The sequence below is a fragment of the Heloderma suspectum genome, chromosome 14 (assembly GCF_057233095.1).
Source record: "Heloderma suspectum isolate Gila_16-S chromosome 14, 16-S_ref, whole genome shotgun sequence".
Lineage (NCBI taxonomy): Eukaryota > Metazoa > Chordata > Lepidosauria > Squamata > Helodermatidae > Heloderma > Heloderma suspectum.
This window is the reverse complement of record NC_139471.1, coordinates 5,283,007-5,300,585: the sequence shown is the minus strand read 5'-3', so window position 1 is coordinate 5,300,585 and position 17,579 is coordinate 5,283,007. Positions and strand designations below refer to the sequence as shown.

At 48.7% G+C, this 17,579-nt stretch overlaps 1 protein-coding gene across 2 annotated transcripts; it reads left to right on the top strand.

Moving 5' to 3' along the window:
* The first annotated feature begins 4,074 nt into the window (after positions 1-4,074).
* ZMYND19 (zinc finger MYND-type containing 19) lies at positions 4,075-12,639 on the top strand. 2 transcript variants are annotated; one of them, XM_084820990.1, is made up of 6 exons: positions 4,075-4,291; positions 6,041-6,100; positions 8,098-8,204; positions 9,423-9,563; positions 10,552-10,732; positions 12,278-12,639. In XM_084820990.1, the coding sequence occupies exons 1-6, from the start codon at positions 4,241-4,243 to the stop codon at positions 12,419-12,421; spliced, it is 684 nt and encodes a 227-aa protein (XP_084677116.1). In that variant the 5' UTR covers positions 4,075-4,240; the 3' UTR covers positions 12,422-12,639. The 2 variants fall into 2 exon arrangements, with proteins under 2 accessions (XP_084677116.1, XP_084677117.1); XM_084820991.1 differs by lacking the exon at positions 4,075-4,291 and adding an exon at positions 5,052-5,230.
* The last annotated feature ends 4,940 nt before the right edge of the window (positions 12,640-17,579 follow it).

Here is a 17,579-nt window from a genome sequence, read left to right as displayed (position 1 = left end):
CAGGGAGGCTGCCACCGTGATAGCAACTGGGCACAGGGCCCCTGGGAACAGAAAAGGGAGAAAGAGAAGTGGCCATAAAGGGTAGTAATTTGTTGCCTCCTGGCTTCAGGGCTGTGGAATTCCTCTATCCCTTGAGGCAAGGATGATCATGCGTGCCTAGGGTGCTAGAAAAGGCAGTCAGGACAGAGAGGTGCTGGGAGTGGGACTGACAGACAGTATGGTATAGGGGGTAGAGCACTGGCTGTGCAAGACCAGGTAGGCTGCCGTCGCATTTATGCTCAGCCGTTAAATGCATTGCTTGATCTCCTGCCAGTCACTATCAGCCTACCTCACAGGGTTGTTTTGAGGGGAAACATGGACTACTAACACCATGTACAACAAGAAAGAAGCAAATTCCAATGTCCTTTGCTTTTTAAAACCATCTTGCCTGTTATTTATGGGCGTGCAGGTTTATTTGAAAGCTTTCCCTATGCTGGCAGGGGGTGCAGGGAGTTGTAGTCCAAGATACCTTGACAGCACCAGTTTGGGGAAGGCTGCAGTGCCAGCTTCAGGATCTGGAGGGCCCTCCAGCGAGACACCCTCCATGGGCTCCCTCCCTTGATGAGTCGACCTTCTCACCGCCATGGCCACCAGCTGCCCCTGCTCCCCCTCCTCTTTCCCATCATTGCTCCCACCGGCTTGCTTGGCAGGCAGAGAGCCAGGGGGCAAGTGGGTCATGGCATCTGCTGCTGTTCCTCCTCCCCACCACCCTTGTCCAGGCCGGAACGAGAGACGGGTGAACAAGCAGGTTGCAAAGGTGAAGAGGAGGAGCAAGTCCAAGGGTCTTTTGCCAGCGGGGCCCTGCTGGGGTGTGGGCCCTTGGCAGGTGCCCAACCATTCCCAGCCTTGACGCCGACCCTAGAAGTCTGCCGTAAAGCATTTTGAGGAAGAAAGCATAGCCTCAAAATGCATTGGGATTACTACACTTTTAGAATCGTTGCACACAAACACACACACGTACAAAAATTCTGCGTTGTCATGTCAGGATTACACCATCTGCTTTCCTACTAGCCACGCCTGAGCCCATGGGGCCATAACCTGGGGTGTTCCACTTGTCCACTTACTGCTCTGTCTTCCGGAATGGATGTCTGGGAAGAGCGGCGGGGTGCTGGTTTCTCTGCTCAGGTGACCCCTGGGAACAAAGTACATATGTCGCATGAGAGGGCACTTTCAAGCAGAGGTCTTTCCAATAAGGAGACCACCCTCAGTAACAGAGGACACATGGCCAAGACTACGAGGCTCTTCTTACGCTTTTATTTTCTCACCATAGTTTAACTTTGGGGATTTGGATATTCCCTCGTGGGGGTGGGCAAAATGTCTCGGCTCTGTTTCTGTCTACGTTACCGGTAGGATTGTGTGTGCCTCTTATAGAGCAACGGTGTTTGGGGTTTCCTCTTCTGGCTGCTGTCCAGGTACTGCTGAGCCATAAACTTGATGTGTTTCTGCTGGAACTCCATTTCTGCGGCTCAGCGATGTTGACTCGGCCCCCCGTCCTTCGTCTGCAGGAATGGCGGAGAGGCGTTGTGTGACATCAGCGGGTTCTGGCGTTCTGTAGCTCTCTGGGTTCCATTATGCTTGATGATGCCCGCTTTGGTTTATTGATTATATGGATAGAAAGCCGGCCAAGGCAGCTTACGAGCAACATAAAAAGAATAAAGTCACAATAAACAATATTAACAAATTAAAAAACGATGACCATCATGGTCAGGATCCTTCCCTCAAGGCCATTGATGGAAGATGGCCTTGAGTCTGGGAGAGTCTAGAAAGAGCAGGAGGAGGTGTTTGATGTCTTCTCATCTACCTCCCTCTCTCCTGGACCGCTTACCACAGGACAGTGGACTTATTTGTTAGTATTTATTATTACATTTATATCCCACCTTTCCTCCAAGGAGCCCCAGGCAGCCTACATGATCCTCCTCTTCCTCTCCATTTTGCCCTCACAACAACCCTGCGAGGTGGGTTAGGCTGAGAGTCGGTGACTGGCTCAGACTCGCCCAGTGAGCTCTGTGGGCCAGCGGGGACTAGTTCCCAGATCTCCCAAGTCCCTGTCCACCACTCTAACCACTACACCACACCGGCTCTTCTTTATTTGACTCTAAAGTTTGTAGATGAGAGCAGGCATGGCATTACAGCAGTGTTGGGCAACTTGTGGCCTCCAGATGTTTTGGCCTACAACTCCCACCATCTCTCGCCTTGCTGGCTAGGGCTGATGGGAGTTGCAGGCCAAAGAAACATCTATAAGGCCACAAGTGGCCCACCCCTATATTACAGTTTGCTCCAGCTCTTAACCTGAAGGCATAGGGCCGGCCTGCCATGAGGTAGACAAGCAGGTTACCTCCGACACCAGACTTTGGCCTTGCTCTTTCATTGGTGCTGCGACTCTGTGGTCTGATGTCGCATTCTGACTCTACCTCATGGCAGGGATGTGTGTGTGTAGGTCTCCAATATTTAGTTGATTAAAAAATATTTTTGGGTCAACTTAAAACCTGTCCCTTGGCTGATTAATGGGCCAGCCAGATTTTTACGCAATTTTCTTACAAATACTTCTGGAAACAGCTGTCAGGAGGTGCCATCTTAGAAGAGGCCTTCCTGCTTCTCCCTTCCATGGGAGGAAATGCCTCTTCTAAGATGGTGGCGCATTGAGAGACATGCATGCATGGTCTAAAAAACATATGTATATGTCTCTTATGTACAAGCATTTTTCCACATATGTAACGGAAGGTGTATTAAGCCACTCCAAGATTCTGTTTGACTTAAGAGTAAAAAAAACTTAAAATATATACTGATACAATGAATTGTCTAAGATTTCTTTTATCGGGTGACGGCTTGTGTATATATCTGTCCATCGTTGTCTGGCTATCTTTGCCCCCCGCTATCATGTATGTATGAATTGGACTGGAGAGTACCTGAGGAGGATTCCCCACCTCAGGGGCTGGAATCTCTCTTTTCCTCCCTGCAACCCACAATTTTAGTACTGCATTTATATCCACAGTCACACAAAGGTATGTGTTTATCATATTGTGTTTTCTCTCTGTCTCTCTCTCTTATTGGCTCACTGGCGTTTTAGGCTGCATGGTCCTGCAGGGCACGATTTTGTCCACAATGCTATTTAATGTCTATATTGTACTCGTGGACTGCATGCAGTTTTCTTTCTCTCCCTTTCTCGCCTCCAGCCTTGCTCTTTCTTTACCCCTTTGTCTTGCTACTTCGCCCTCCCTTGCACCTCTTTGGCTCACTTTTGCCCAGCCAGGCCCCCACGGCAGCTGTTGTGTGACTAGCCACATCTGCTGTGGGAGCCATTTTGTGGCGGTGCCCACAGCAGTTTCGCAAATTCCCAAATGTGCCCGTGGGTCCAGAAAGGTTGGGGACCCCTGTTGCACACTGTTTAAAGTCTTTAGATGCAACCGGTTTATAAATACTCATAAATAAATATTTCTATAAATATGTGTGTGTGTGATACATACATATATATATATATATGAATGTGTATATGTACATATGTGTTATATACGTATCTATATAAATGTGTATATAAATTCGTGCATATACAAACATGTACGTGCATCTATATGTATATAAATATATAAATGTGTGCGCATAGGTCTCCGTGTACATGTATGTCTGCGTGCGTGCGTGCGTGCGTGTGTGAACGGGAGAACGCGTGTCTTGGCGCTGCATGGGCGACGTCTCCTTTAAACGCCGGGGCACGTCGCGCGCCCGCTCTGCCCCGCCCACTCGCGCCGCGCTGAGGAGAAAAGGGGCCGCCGGGCGTGGAGGCAGAGGAGAGAATTCCCGCGAGTTCTACCGCGACGTCATCAGCCGCCGCCGCCGCCGCCACGGCCGGCTCCCGGGTCACGTGGGGCCGCGTCGCGAGCGCACGCCTCCTCCCCTCGCGCCGACTGGCGGGGCGGGGGTAGATGACGCAGGAGGGCGGCTCGCGCGCCCATTGGCCGCGCAGGGGCTGGAGGCCGCCGGCGGCGCTGGCGGCGCGTGCGCCCCGCCCCCTCCTCCTCCTCCCCCCTCCCTCGCCCCGTCTCTTCGGGTGTGCGCGAGGCGGCGGCGTCCTCGGCGGCGGCGGCGCGTGGCATCGGCGTCTCGCTCCGTCTCGCGCGCTCTTCCCCTCCTCCCTCCTCCTCCCCTCCCCCTCTCCTCTCCTCTCCTCTCCTCCTCCGCCCCCCCGACTGGAAGGCCGAGGCGGGCCATGACCGACTTCAAGCTGGGCATCGTGCGGCTCGGCCGGGTGGCGGGCAAGGTGCGGGCCGGCAGCCCCTCTCGGCGCGCGGCACGGGGGGAGGCGGCCTGGCCTGGCCTGCGGGGAGGAGAGGAATGGGCCTCGTGGGCGGAGGGGGAGCCCCTCACGGCCCACCCCCGGCGCCCTCCCTCGCCGCGCGTGACGGGCCGTGTGACGTCACACGGCCCCCCGCCTGTGACGTCACTGGCCGCCTCGTGGGGTTCCGTGCGCCCTTTCCTTTACGGGTTGGCATGCCAAATCCAGCTTTTTGCCCCCCTCCTCCACCTGTGAGGCAGCCCTTCCTTCCTTCCTTTTTTCTCCCAACCTGGGGACCTCCAGATGTTGGGGGCTTCCACTCCCATCAGCCCTGGCTGGTGTGAGAGGGTAGAAGTTGGACCTGGAGGGGGAAGAGTTGCTGGAGGGGGGTGTGTGTGTAAAAGGGTAATGGGTTCTTCTAAGGGGCAGGCCCCCAAGTATCCCTATATCAGCCTTCCCCTCCAGATGTGTTGGACTGCACCTCCCATCATTCCTAGCCAGCATACTGGCTGGGAATGATGGGAGGTGCAGTCTGATTCTCAGATTGCAGAAGGCTGACCTAAATGGTGTGGGTATCTTGTCTTTTATTTAAAAAAAACAACAACACAACCCTGTGGTCTGTGTAGTTCAGAATTCAGGTGGGGGTGAAGTGGTTGAGTCTTATACTCTTGCCCTGAGTTCCCCTTGTGGGATAGGGTCAGTAGCCCAGCAGCAAGGTGGTTGTACCTGCTTTTGCACGCAGTAGGTTCCAGCTTAAACTCCTGGCATCTCCAGTTAAAAGGACTTGGTTGCAAGGGATGCGGAATCCTCTCTTTCTGAGACCTTGGAGAGCACCTTTCAGAGTAGACAGTGCTAGCCCAGATGGATGCATGGTCTTACCTGGTCTAAGGTGGCTGCCGATGTTCCTGCAGGGCACAGCTAGGGGTGTGTATTGTGATCTGCCTTATCAGTTGTATGCAATGTGCTCACAGTGGTGCTTCATTTGGATTAATTGTGGACTAAAAAGGTGTAATCCTATGTATTTGGTGCAAGGGTTTGTAAGGAAAGGCAGCTTAATTGAGATTCAGGAAAGGTAGCTATATTAGCTAATGTATTGTAGCACATACTCCTCCCTCAGAACTAACAAGCAATCTTTAGAGGCCAACAGGTTTCTGTGGCATCTCTCGGGCCAAGGGCGCATTTCTGAGATGCAACTGGTACAAAAAAACAATTTTGTAGTCTTCTCTGCTCTCCCCACCCCCTTTATGAAGCCAAAAGCAAGAGAAGGATAATGCATGTCCTGCTTGAGGGCTCCCTAAAAACATTTGGCCATTGTGGGAAAGAGGATGCTGGAACAATAGATGGACCCTTGGTCTGATCCAGCAGGGCTCCTAAATTCTTAGGAATGTGAGAGAGAGGCAAGTTAAGCCATGAGACTTGCTGGCAGACCTGTGAGTTCTTCGGCAGATAGAGATCCCGAAACACTCCAGGGTTGTTCTTTTGAAACAAATTTCCTGTGGTTTAGACAACAGGGTTTGAAATGGGCCTTGCCATAGAAATGCATTTTTTAAAGATGTCTGCTTTTCCTTGCCTGCATAAGATGTTTCCCTGGGTAACAGAAAGCTTTACATGCCCTTCCCTGGAATGGCTTAGCACGGTGTTGTGGTGAAATGACTGAAAAAGGGGTCCTGTCAGATGTTGGTAACTTATCCTCCATACAGAGTGTTTCACTCTTAATTATCTTTCTGATTTCAGACAAAGTACACACTGATAGATGAGCAAGACATTCCACTTGTGGAGAGTTACTCTTTTGAGGTAAGAATCCAGGCCTCCATCTGTCACATTTGTAGCTTGACTTCTCTCATTCCCTTGTTGGTGCCCAGTTCTTTTAACAATGTCTTCCCTTAGTCACTCTAGATAAAGGGTCAGCAACTGCTGGCCCCTGAACTAGTTCTGGCTCTTTTAGGATTGGTATTTGCCCCCCTCAGTTGCCAGCCTCCGGCAAGAGGGAGGTGTGGATGAGCAGCATCCATGGCAACAGATTTTAGTAGCAAGCCCTTTCAGGAACAGGGGCTTAGCCTGCTTCCCCCCTCCCCCCACTCATTTAACTTCTCACGGTGACATCTTGCAAAGCGATTTTTGTACCAAAATTTTAGATGCCCTTTACTTGCTCTTTGCTGCCACCTGATTCTGCCCCCTTTCCCATCCCACTCCTCCATAGTGTAACTCCCTGGTCTTTTCCTCATCTTATCCATTCATTGTATATTGTAAGCACCCTAAACAGAGACTGCATAACTTCTGCATTCTATGCAGCTCCTGACATGTTCTTGATTATAGATACATTTATACAGCTATCAGTAGTACTGAAGAGTAGGCCCATGGCAGAAAAGAGACTTGAACCCAGGACTGAACTGGGGATAATCTCAAGCGGGTGCTCAGCCACTGACAGTCCCCATAGCTGCACCTCCAAGAAGAGTCCTAAAATGCAGGCAGCTGTGTTGATTCATCTCTGTCTCTCTGTATTATGTATGTCTTTTGTATAGCTAATGGGTCTTAGGGTGCAATCGTTTGCACATCTAGACAGAAGTAAGTCCTACAGCTCCTATCATTTCCTCAGCATGAGTGGCTTGGGAAAAGTGGGAATTGTAGAACTTTTTTTCAGTCAAAACATGCATAGGGTTGCGCCCTTAGAGTTGTTAAGCTCTCTAACGACAGGGCCAGATGTAAAAGATTCCTTTTTGTATTATGGTACAGCAGAGGTAGTCAGTCCTGGTTAATGTAAAAGCCTGTTTTTTTAAAAAGCATATAGGGATGTCCTGTTCATTTTAACCAGAGTTAGCCATTGGGTGGACCCATTTTGTTAACTGAGGAGTGGGTATGGAATTTGCACTCTGTGGCACGGAAGGAGTGTATGATTCTTGTGTTAAAAGTACCAACATCTTCAAAGCGTGAAACTGTTGTTGGAAGTAGCAGAATTAGACTAACCATCATAGAGTTGCAGAATTGAATGTTTCCTTATTAAGGTTATAATTTAGGCTTAATGTATTTTTAGCATTGAGCGTGGTGGGAGGGCTCCGCTGAATGAATAGTGTTGGAAAAGGGGGAGATTTTGAGTTAGATCTCCATAACACACCGTTCATTTTCTTGGCATCAGCAGTGGCTGCACACTCACTGGGTGCATAGGGACATCCTCCACACACAGAGATGCGTCGTGCATTTCCTCTGTCTCCTCAGGCTGGCTAGCAAGGAAGATATCTCTGAACTTGTTCAGAGTGCCTGTTGACTCCTGCAGTGTAACTGCAGCCATCTCCCACACCTCTGGGACCAAGGAGGCAGGCCAAGTTCCTGAGGCGAGGGCATACTTCTCATCAGGCATTTTCCCATCTTTCCTTTTCACTATGACCTGCATCTTCTTGCTTGTCCCATGTGAACCTTCCTGATCTTTAAGATTTCCTTTGGAGGCCCAGCTCAGGGTACCCCTGCCTTCAGACGTTAGGCTGGTGGTGACCGGACCTTGTGTTTGTGGAGCACTCTCCTGAGACATAATTCACATGGCGCTGTCATTCGTATCTTGTAGGCAACAGGTTAAAACCCTTATTTGCCTAGGCATGTAATATTTGCATGTTTCTTTATGCATTGTGATTTTGCTGCTTCTATTGCTGTTTCCTTTTACTCTCCATTGTTTCTATTTATTATTATAGTGTTGTTGGATTTTATTGTGTTAGGATTGTGAGCTGTCTTGGAAATTATACAGAGGCATACAAATATTTTCAATCAATACATTAAGAGATGTGCTTCGTTTCTTTGGCCAGGCTCGAATGGAGGTTGACGCTGATGGAAATGGTGCTAGAATATTTGCTTTTGCATTTGACAAAAACCGAGGAAGGGGGTTTGGACGCCTGCTGCACGAGTTACTGTGGTAGGTATTGTTGTGCAAAAGAAACGCAACTAAGGGAGCAGTCCTATGTGGATAGATGGCTACCACCAAACTCAGAGGTGACCGCCTCTCCAATGCATGGTGGGAGGAGTGCAGAGTGGATCATATCCTCCGTGCTTCAGCCAACCTGCATTTGCAGCTAGACGGCTGATTTCTGCTGTCTAGCTGCGGGACGTCGGAGCACAGGGTAGGCAGGCCGGACGACACATAGGAAGTGGCATACCGGCACTTACAAACTCCCCACCTTGCCCCCAGGAACGCCCCCTTTTGCCCCGTTCCATGCTGTTCTTCGGAGTGCGGGGACGATCCACGCTGCCTACGAGGTGGGGGAGGGGGTGGGGGTGGGGAGGCGGTTCTCCGGGAACTGACCAATCCTATGACTGTCTAGCCACTGCCTAGCGGCCATAGGATTTTCGCCCTAAGGGTTTTAGAAAGCTGAAAAATGTGTGTTATGGCCTTGTTTGCACATGACATTAAACCATGGTTTGTTAGTCTGCCAGACAAACCTTGGATAGGCTAATAAATAAATGTGGTTTGTTTTCTCAGTCCTTGGGTTGTTTGTTTTCCTTCTCCTTTGCCTGCTCCCTCTCTGTGTTCCAATGCCTTTGCAGGGCTGTAGTACTGGCATGTGGAGTGGCTGTTTTCCTTTTTATCACTCTTGCCCATCACCTCTGTAGCCTGGTGAAAAAATCCATGAACAATCCACAATTCTGGGTTCACATGTAATGACAAACCATGGTTTAAAAAACCCAGAGTTCACAACCCAACAACAAACCATGGATTCTCTCTCTGGGTTGTTCATAGTTAACAAACCATGGTTTGTTATGGCAGGAGTACCCAGAGAAAGGCCTCAGTAGAAGATCTTAATATCTGAGCAGGTAGATGTGGGAGTAGGTACTTAAGGCACTTGGGTCCCAAGCTCTGTAGGGCTTTAAGAAGTCAGAACCAGCACCTTGAACTGGGCATGGAAATGAACCAGTAGCCTGCAAAGCTCTTTTGAAGATAGCGAGAGATGCTCCTAGTGAGATGTCGTGATGAGAATCCTTGTAGCTGTATTTTGAGCCTACTGCAGTTTCCAAACTGTCTTCAAGGGCCACTCACAGTGCACCAGGGTAGTCTAAACAGGAGGTTACTAGAACCAGCTGGGAGCATCCAAGCACCCTCTGCCGAGAATTGCAAGTCGCTTGTTTTCTCTTTCAGGGAGAGGCATCGGGGAGGCATTGCTCCAGGGTTTCAGGTGGTGCATCTGAATGCGGTGACAGTGGACAACCGGCTGGACAACCTGCGATTGGTTCCATGGGGCTGGAGACCCAAAGCTGAAGAAATCTCTAGCAAACAAAGGTAAATCCTGAACAACTGAGAGTTACAGATAGAGGGATAAAAGGGGCTGGAAGTTGGAACAGCCCCAGGATGTGTTTTGCATTGCCCCTTGGGAGGATTTTTTTTAATATACTCCACATCTGGGGAAACAGGTTGGCAGCAGGCAAGGATGGAACTACTGCTGGCTCCCATTCAACTGTTTGTCTGGTGGCAAACAGCTCCTCTGCTTTTAGGCCTCTGTATCCTGGGTGTAGTATGAAAATAGCCTCCTTTTGTCACATGAACAAAAAGCTTATGGAAAGCCATATTGAACGCTAAGTAGCATACCAGTGGTCTTGGGAATAGAAGCTATTCAGTCCTGAGGGCTAGTACAACGTCTGTGCCACTGAGTGCATGTATGTGCGCACGTCTGCATGTGTGTGTCTCCATGTGTGCGTAATGTAATGCTGGAAGGAAGCTTTAGGGTCGTACAGAGTTTTTTAGTGTCAGGGGTCCAAACCAATTTAAAGAGCTTACGTGGCAAGGCTGATGTTGAATCTACGGCTTTTTAAACAAAATAAATCAAAATATTTATACCAACCTTCTACAGATGAAGTAGGGAAGGGAAGTATAAATAGCTATTGCAAATATACCAACCAGGAAGCAATGCAGTTCTGCATCTGTTATCATTTTGGTTTTGTTGAACCATTTAACGAAAGGCAGAGATGCAGCGAAACACATTACTAGTAGATATTTCATTGCAACAGATTCCTGTTTTCGAACGTTGAGAATTTTGATGCCTCTGTCTGGTTGTCTTCCTCCAGCAACGGAAATCCAGTTAGGGTGGTGAAGGTCTTGCACTCAGGCCTGGAATTTGAAAGAGAGTTTCTTTAAATGGAAGTCTTGGTTCCTCCATGTAGTAGCCCAAGCACCTTTTTATGTTTTATAAGGCACTGAGTTCCATTGTATTGAATAGACTCTAATAAGCTTGCTGAACGAGTACTTAAGTTGCTGTTTTTTGGTGTTGAAGGGAACAAAGCTTATACTGGCTGGCCATACAGCAGCTTCCCACTGACCCCATAGAGGAGCAGTTTCCCGTGCTGAATGTAACACGCTACTATAACGCTAACGGGGATGTGGTGGAAGAAGAGGAGAGCTCATGCACATACTACGAATGTCACTACCCTCCCTGCACGATGATCGAGAAACAGGTGCGTTCAAAGCCAGAAGCACGTTGTGGATCAGAGGCCCCCATTCTAGGCCGGCTGCTGGAAGTTCGCCCTCTTCGAAGTATGGTTTTTTAAAAAGTCCTTAGCCATAGCTAGTGGATTCTTTGCGTTCCCATGCAAGGAATTTATCTGTGCTGTCTAACCTAAATAGTTATCTTGGCCAGTGGCCACAAAGCATCAGACGTTTCTCTCTCTGTCTCTTGGTGGTGTTTTTTCTCCTAGTCTGTGAAGTACAACTGACTTTGTGCTACCGTTCTGCTTGGATAATCCATCATCCTGCCTCGGTGTGGTCTAGATGCTATTGTCCGTAGGGCCAAACCCCACTTGCCTAGCCTGCTGATTTTCTTCTCAACGTGGGGGGTGGGCAGTAAAGTGGGCCTCTTCAGCCTTCATGCTTAATTCTGTGGACAATTCTGAATGCTCTTGCAAAAGGCCAGGTGGAAATAGATCTGTGGGTATGGGAGGGGGCTTTAGCTCGGTAGCAGAGCACCTGCTCTGAAGTCCCAGGTTCCGTCTCCAGCACCTCCAGGTAGGGCTGTGAAAGACCTCTGTCTAAAACCTTGGAAAGTCGCTGCCAGTCAGCGTTGACAGTGCGAGGCTAGATGAATCAGCAGTCTGATTAAGGCAGCTTCCGATGTTCCTAAGACATAACGATAAGCCAGGGGTGGGCAATTTGTGGCCCTCCAGATGTTGAGGCCCACAGCTCCTGTGACCCTTCACCTTGGGCTGTGCTAACTAGGGCTGATGGGGAGTTGTAGCCGAAACAACTGACCGGCCCCATGTTGCCCACCTTCGTTATAAGCTGTGACCGAAAGAAATGGACAACACATCCTATGCGCGTTTATTTTTATATATATATATTAATAATGCTTATATGCTCCATAATATAGCAAAATCGCTAAGCGGTTTACATATAAATACTTTTAAAATCACCACTTAGAATGCATTATTGAAAACAATTTCAACCACAGTAACAGTAAAAGCAATACAAAGAATTGTAGGCTAGAGCAGCATATGATTAATAGCAGTTAATTACAAGCCAGGGAATGCCTGGGTGAACAAACGTGTTTTCAGGAGGCCTTTAAAACAGCACAGTTTCCCTCTCCCAAACTTCATGGTTGAGGGTGTTCCAAAGGGTGGGTGCCGCTACAGAGAAGACCCACATTTGACATGTTAGGTGGTGACGTTCTGTCCAGTTTAGTATTATAGGAATCGCAAAGAGAGTCTTTGTGGGGAGAAAAAAACATGCAGAGAGTCATACATGAGATCTGCAGGTTTAGAAACAGTCATTCACATGTGAGAATCCCAGAATATGTTCTTTATATCTTGCCTTTCTCCCCAGATGGAAACCACTTTGGTTTAGGTTGGGGAACCAGGCGGCCTGCCATCCAAGCATTGTCCAGGTTGCCGTACCTTCAGGCCGTGCCCTGGAGCTACCTTAGACCTCTTGGTTGGCTTGTTTTGGGGATGGTTTTCTCTAGGGCCTCGAAAGGGATACTGATTCTTGTCCCGTGCTCCTCTCTCCAGTTACGTGAATTTAACATCTGTGGGCGGTGCCAGGTCGCACGGTACTGCGGCTCGCAGTGCCAGCAGAAAGACTGGCCGGCTCACAAGAAGCACTGTCGGGAGAAGAAGCGAGTCTTCCAGCAAGAGCTTGGACCAGAGCGATGACCGGCTGGCCAAGGCCTTAGCCGCCAGGGCACCTTCCCAAAGGGCGAGGGGAGGCGCCCGCTTTGCACAGACTGCTCACTTGAAGCCAGAGGCACTGACAACGAGGAAAAAAAAAGACAAACCAACCCCTGTGATGCTTGAGGAAAGGGACTGGCTCTCCCCTTCCAGTGTTAGTCTCAAGCAAAAAAAAAAAAAAGACTACTGTGGGAGCTCTCCTGGCCGGAAGCTTCCTGTTATTTATATGTTAATATGTTTGTAAAGTTGTGTACAGTTTTTTTTTTTGTTAGCAGTTCTCTTATATAGGACTCATTTACTGTAATGTTCAGGTGAGAACACATTGTTGGTTGAAATAACTGTCCTGTAGCGAAAGCTTTTCCTCCCCCTGTGGCTGGGAGAAGGCCTGGGGAGCAAGCTCAGACATCAGCAGTTAATCTGAACAACTCTGCATGGAAGTTGTGTTTTCAAGTAAAGGATTGGAATGGATTGGCTGCCTTTTTGCTTTTGAGCTGGCCTGGCTCACTCTCCCTGATGTGTCACTGTCCTCATTCTTGCGGCCGCCCCATGGGACATCTTTCCCCCTGGCCCCAAAGATATAAAGCAGCTGAGTTTCTAACTGCCTCTCGTCAACATTGTTCCCTGTCTATTTGTAGTTGCTGCCACAGCACCCATCCTAGCTGTCATAGTGGCTGATGGTATTTGCACAGCACCATACAGAGCCACAAGCAGGATGGATGAAGGGGCTGGCAAGCTTCCGTGCGACCAGTGGCACATGACTGGGTTGCCACCTGACTGATAAAATCAGGGGTATAGAGTCCCAGGTCAGTCTCAATGGGCATGTCCATTATTAATTTTAAGCCACTTCAGGTGCCTGGCCACAGCATAATGGAGAGGCTGCCTCTGCCTGTCTTTAAGATGGACAAAGAATGTTTCTTGACATGTACCATCTGTTTGCTAAATCAGGTCTATAAGGATGTGTAGAGAGATACATACTTGATGGCCGCCTTCTACTTTGGAATTCTCTTCCCCTTGAGCAGGGGTATTGAACCCCAAGCCTGTGGGTCAACTCGGGGTTCCCCAGAGGGGCTGTACCACTTCCCCCAGCCTTGCCATCTTCTCCCGACCGTCAACTGGTGGTTTCCAACTTTTCTGCATCTTTTCCCCCTTCCAAAAGGTTGAAATGCCTCTCCTTAGGCTTAGTTACTGGCAGCAAGTGCTTTAAGCTAAAATATGCAGGTATTTTTTAAAAATATTTTGCCCCTATTCCCTTTTGATCCGCTCACCACTGGAATGCAGCCTTCGAGGTCTCATCCAAAATTGAACTTGCCTCTCAAGCTGAAAGAGGTTTGACACCCCTGCCCTAGAGACTTTCCAAAGCCTAAGCCTTCCAAGAGGAGCGTAAGATTTTAAAACCAAAAATTAACTGGCTTTTTGTGGCCAGGGTAGGTAGAATAATTAGTACAGTAGAATTATTTTCCCTGAACCAGTGAATGGGACAGTCTTTTGAATGGGCAGCCACTATATTTTCCAATGTGAGATATATGGGATTTTCAGCATTGAGGTAAAGTCAAAGAGCAACTTCCTTCTGAGCTCCAAGCTTTCAGCTTACAACCAGAAGTTTGAACTGTGTGTGACTAGGTACCTCCCTCCTGCAATCTGTATGGATTAAACGGCTTTGATTTAGATAGGATCTTGGTAGGTCTGAAGCAGGTAAGTCAGCTTCTGCTTCCAGAGCTCTTCTGCAGAAAGCTGCTCTGTATTTTCCAATTTTTTCCTGCTCTTTGCATCCGTCTCTGTACTTTTGGGGTCAGCAACTGGAAGGCCCAAGATCAATTCTGGCCCTGCTGAGCAGCATCTCCCGGTTCTCTTAGCTGCCAACTTGGAGGGAAGAGAGACATGGGATAGGAGAGGCAAATGGATGTCTCAGCTGTCAGCTTTGGGGGCAGAGGGGCTCTTAGCCTGTTATCCTGTGAAATGGGTGCAGAACCTATTTTAGCTTGAGGGCTACATTCCATTTCCGAGAAACTCTCAGGGGCTGCTTCCCAGTGGTTGGAGGGTCTGTGGGCAAAAGTGGGGACAAATACCCCCCCCCCCAAATACCAGGATAAGGAGGAAAGAGCAGCTATTGAAACCAGAACAGGAGAGCCTTATGGAGTTTGGGCCTTATTTTATTATAGAACATCCACCCATACTGGCAGTGTTCAGTACTTAAACCTGCTATTCTCTCCTCCCATTTCAAATTTCTTTATTCCACACTTTCACTTGGGAGTGTACCTGTACCTATGTTCTCAAGCAGCAGTAGTTTACTCCAGCAGTTTACTCCAGCAGGTCATTTCACATGTCAGCAAAGTTATGCTCAAAATCCTACAAGCTAGGCTTCAGCAGTATGCGAACCGAGAACTACCGGAAGTACAAGCTGGGTTTTGAAGAGGCAGAGGAACTAGAGATCAAATCGCCAACTTTCGCTGGATCATGGAGAAAGCAAGAGAATTCCAGAAAAACGTCTATTTCTGCTTCATTGACTACACTAAAGCCTTTGATTGTGTGGATCACAACAAACTGTGGCAAATTCTTAAAGTGATGGGAGTACCAGACCACCTTACCTGTCTCCTGAGAAACCTGTATGAGGGTCAAGAAGCAACAGTAAGAACCAGACATGGAACAACCAATTGGTTCAAAATTGGGAAAGGAGTACGACAAGGCTGCATATTGTCGCCCTGCTTATTTAACTGATATGCAGAGTACATCATGAGAAACGCCGGGTTGGATGAATCACAGGTCAGAATTAAGATTGCCGGGAGAATTATCAACAACCTCAGATATGCAGATGATACCACCCTAATGGCAGAAAGCAAAGAGGATCTAAAAAGCCTCTTGTTGAGGGTGAAAGAGGGGAGTGCAAAAGCTGGGTTGAAACTCAGCATTAAAAAAAGATCATGGCATCTGGCCCCATCACTTCCTGGCATATGGAAGGGGAAGAAATGGCAGCAGTGACATTTTATTTTCTTGGGCTCTAAGATCACCGCAGACGGTGACTGTAGCCATGAAATTAAAAGATGCTTGCACCTTGGGAGGAAAGCTATGGCCAACCTAGACAGCATAGTAAGAAGCAGAGACATCACCTTGCCGAGAAAGGTCCGTCTAATCAAAGCGATGGTTTTCCCAGTAGCAATGTATGGCTGTGGGAGCTGGACTATAAGGAAGGCTGAGTGTTGAAGAATGGATGCTTTCGAACTGTGGTGCTGGAGAAGACTCTTACGAGTCCCCTGGACTGCAAGGAGGTCAAATCAGTCCATCCTAAAGGAAATAAACCCTGAGTGCTCATTGGAAGGACAGATACTGAAGCTGAAGCTGAAATATTTTGGCCACCTAATGCAAAGAGAAAACTCTCTGGAAAAGACCCTGATGCTGGGAAAGACTGAAGGCAAAAGCAGAAGGGGACAGCAGGGGATGAGATGGCTAGATAGCATCACGGATGCAATGAATATGAACTGGAGCACGCTCTGGGAGACAGCACAGGACAGGAAGGCCTGGCGTGCTGTGGTCCATGGGGTCACAAAGAGTCGGACATGACTGAACGACTGAACAACAAAGTACTCCCAGCTCAGATACATAAGTGAATGTCTTTACTGCTTGAGCAGGCCGCTGTTGGAAGTGTTGCACTGGAGTGAATAAATCTGTCTACAGGGGCATGGCATTTGCATAGGGTCAGCTACTTTGGGCTGGTGCCGCTTCTCTTTAGGAGATAGAAAGTACCTCCATCTTCCCCCTTCCATTTGCATGCATGCGGACTTGAGTTTTCCCAATTTTTATGTTTGTACCTCTAAAACTAAAGTGTGAATGGGGCAAACGGATGTTCAAAATGTTACCATGAAGCTACACTTGGCAGAGGTCTCAGATTTTGTGTTGCTGGCTATTAAGGTGTACAAAGGCTAGAAACCCTTCTAAGAAATTAAGATTTTGCCCCATTAATACGACCACCTGACCAGCCAAGGCAACTTCTCAATAATCCCTGTGTAAGTATTGGATGCATTAGCCCAGCCAGTGGTGTGCAATATTTGAAATGCCCCCATCTTTCATGTATCTTGCTAACTGCCCCCCAGCTTTTGCATGCCTGCTCTAACCACATGCAAAAGCTACCCCCAGACTGTTAGCCCTGCTGCCAGCCCCTTACTTGACAGCATTGCCCCCCTTATTTTTGCCCCATCCAGGAAATGTGTACAGCAGCCCCCTCTACCCCCACAACTTTAGGGCCAAAACTTTAAATCCGTGTCCAGCAACTACCTCTTTTTGCCCTCACTTTCACTCTAGGCTCAGGGACCCGATTTGGGTTGGGACCTTCACGCGTGCTTGGGGGGGGGGGGAGGCTTTTAAGATCTGGATAACTCCCCATCCTGTGCCTACTCTAGAGTAAAAATAGAGCTGGGGGGCGGGAGAAACGTTGCTGTTAGACACGGAGTTAAAGTAACATCTATTTTGGCTGCTTCAGCAAAGCCAAACAAAAAACAGCAGGTTTTTGTGGGCGTGTTCTAGTTACGCATGCAAGCTGGTGGCCCTTCAGACATGGCTGGACTGCAGCTCCCATCGTCCTGCACCATAGCCTGCGCTGGCTGGGGTTGATGGGAATTGTAGTCTAAGAGCACCTGGAGGGCCGCAGGCTGCTCCTTTTCCTCGCTTTGCTCCCTGTTCGATTATTATTATTATTATTATTATTAAATTTATTAATCGCCCATCTGGCTGGTCACCCAGCCACTCTGGGCGATGTGCAACATACAATAAAAACAGTTTAAAACAATAAAATTCTGCAATAAAAACATTTTCTAAAATACCCTAGCCCACCCCAAATGCCTGCCTGAACAACCACGTTTTTAATGCACGACGGAAGCTCATTAAAGAGGGGGCATGACGGAGTTCCCTAGGGAGGGAGTTCCGCAGAGTGGGGGCCACCACAGAGGAGGCCCTCTCCCTCGTCCCCACCAGTTTAGCTGTCCTGGCTGATGGGACAGAGAGAAGGCCACCCGAGGCTGATCTTGTCAAGCGGCCTGTCTGGTGCTGCTGGAGGCGCTCCTGAAGACAGGCTGGGCCGGAACCGCATAGGGTTTTAAAGGTCAAAACCAACACCTTGAATTTGGTTTCGATTAGGGGGCAGCCGGGGGTGTCC

Bases quoted from the DNA above. Each gene is read 5' to 3' on its own strand.
- ZMYND19 (XM_084820990.1), top strand. From the start codon at position 4,241: ATGACCGACTTCAAGCTGGGCATCGTGCGGCTCGGCCGGGTGGCGGGC. The intron at 6,101-8,097 runs GTAAGAATCCAG...TTCTTTGGCCAG, and splicing joins TGGAGAGTTACTCTTTTGAG to GCTCGAATGGAGGTTGACGC. The intron at 8,205-9,422 runs GTAGGTATTGTT...TTTCTCTTTCAG, and splicing joins CTGCTGCACGAGTTACTGTG to GGAGAGGCATCGGGGAGGCA.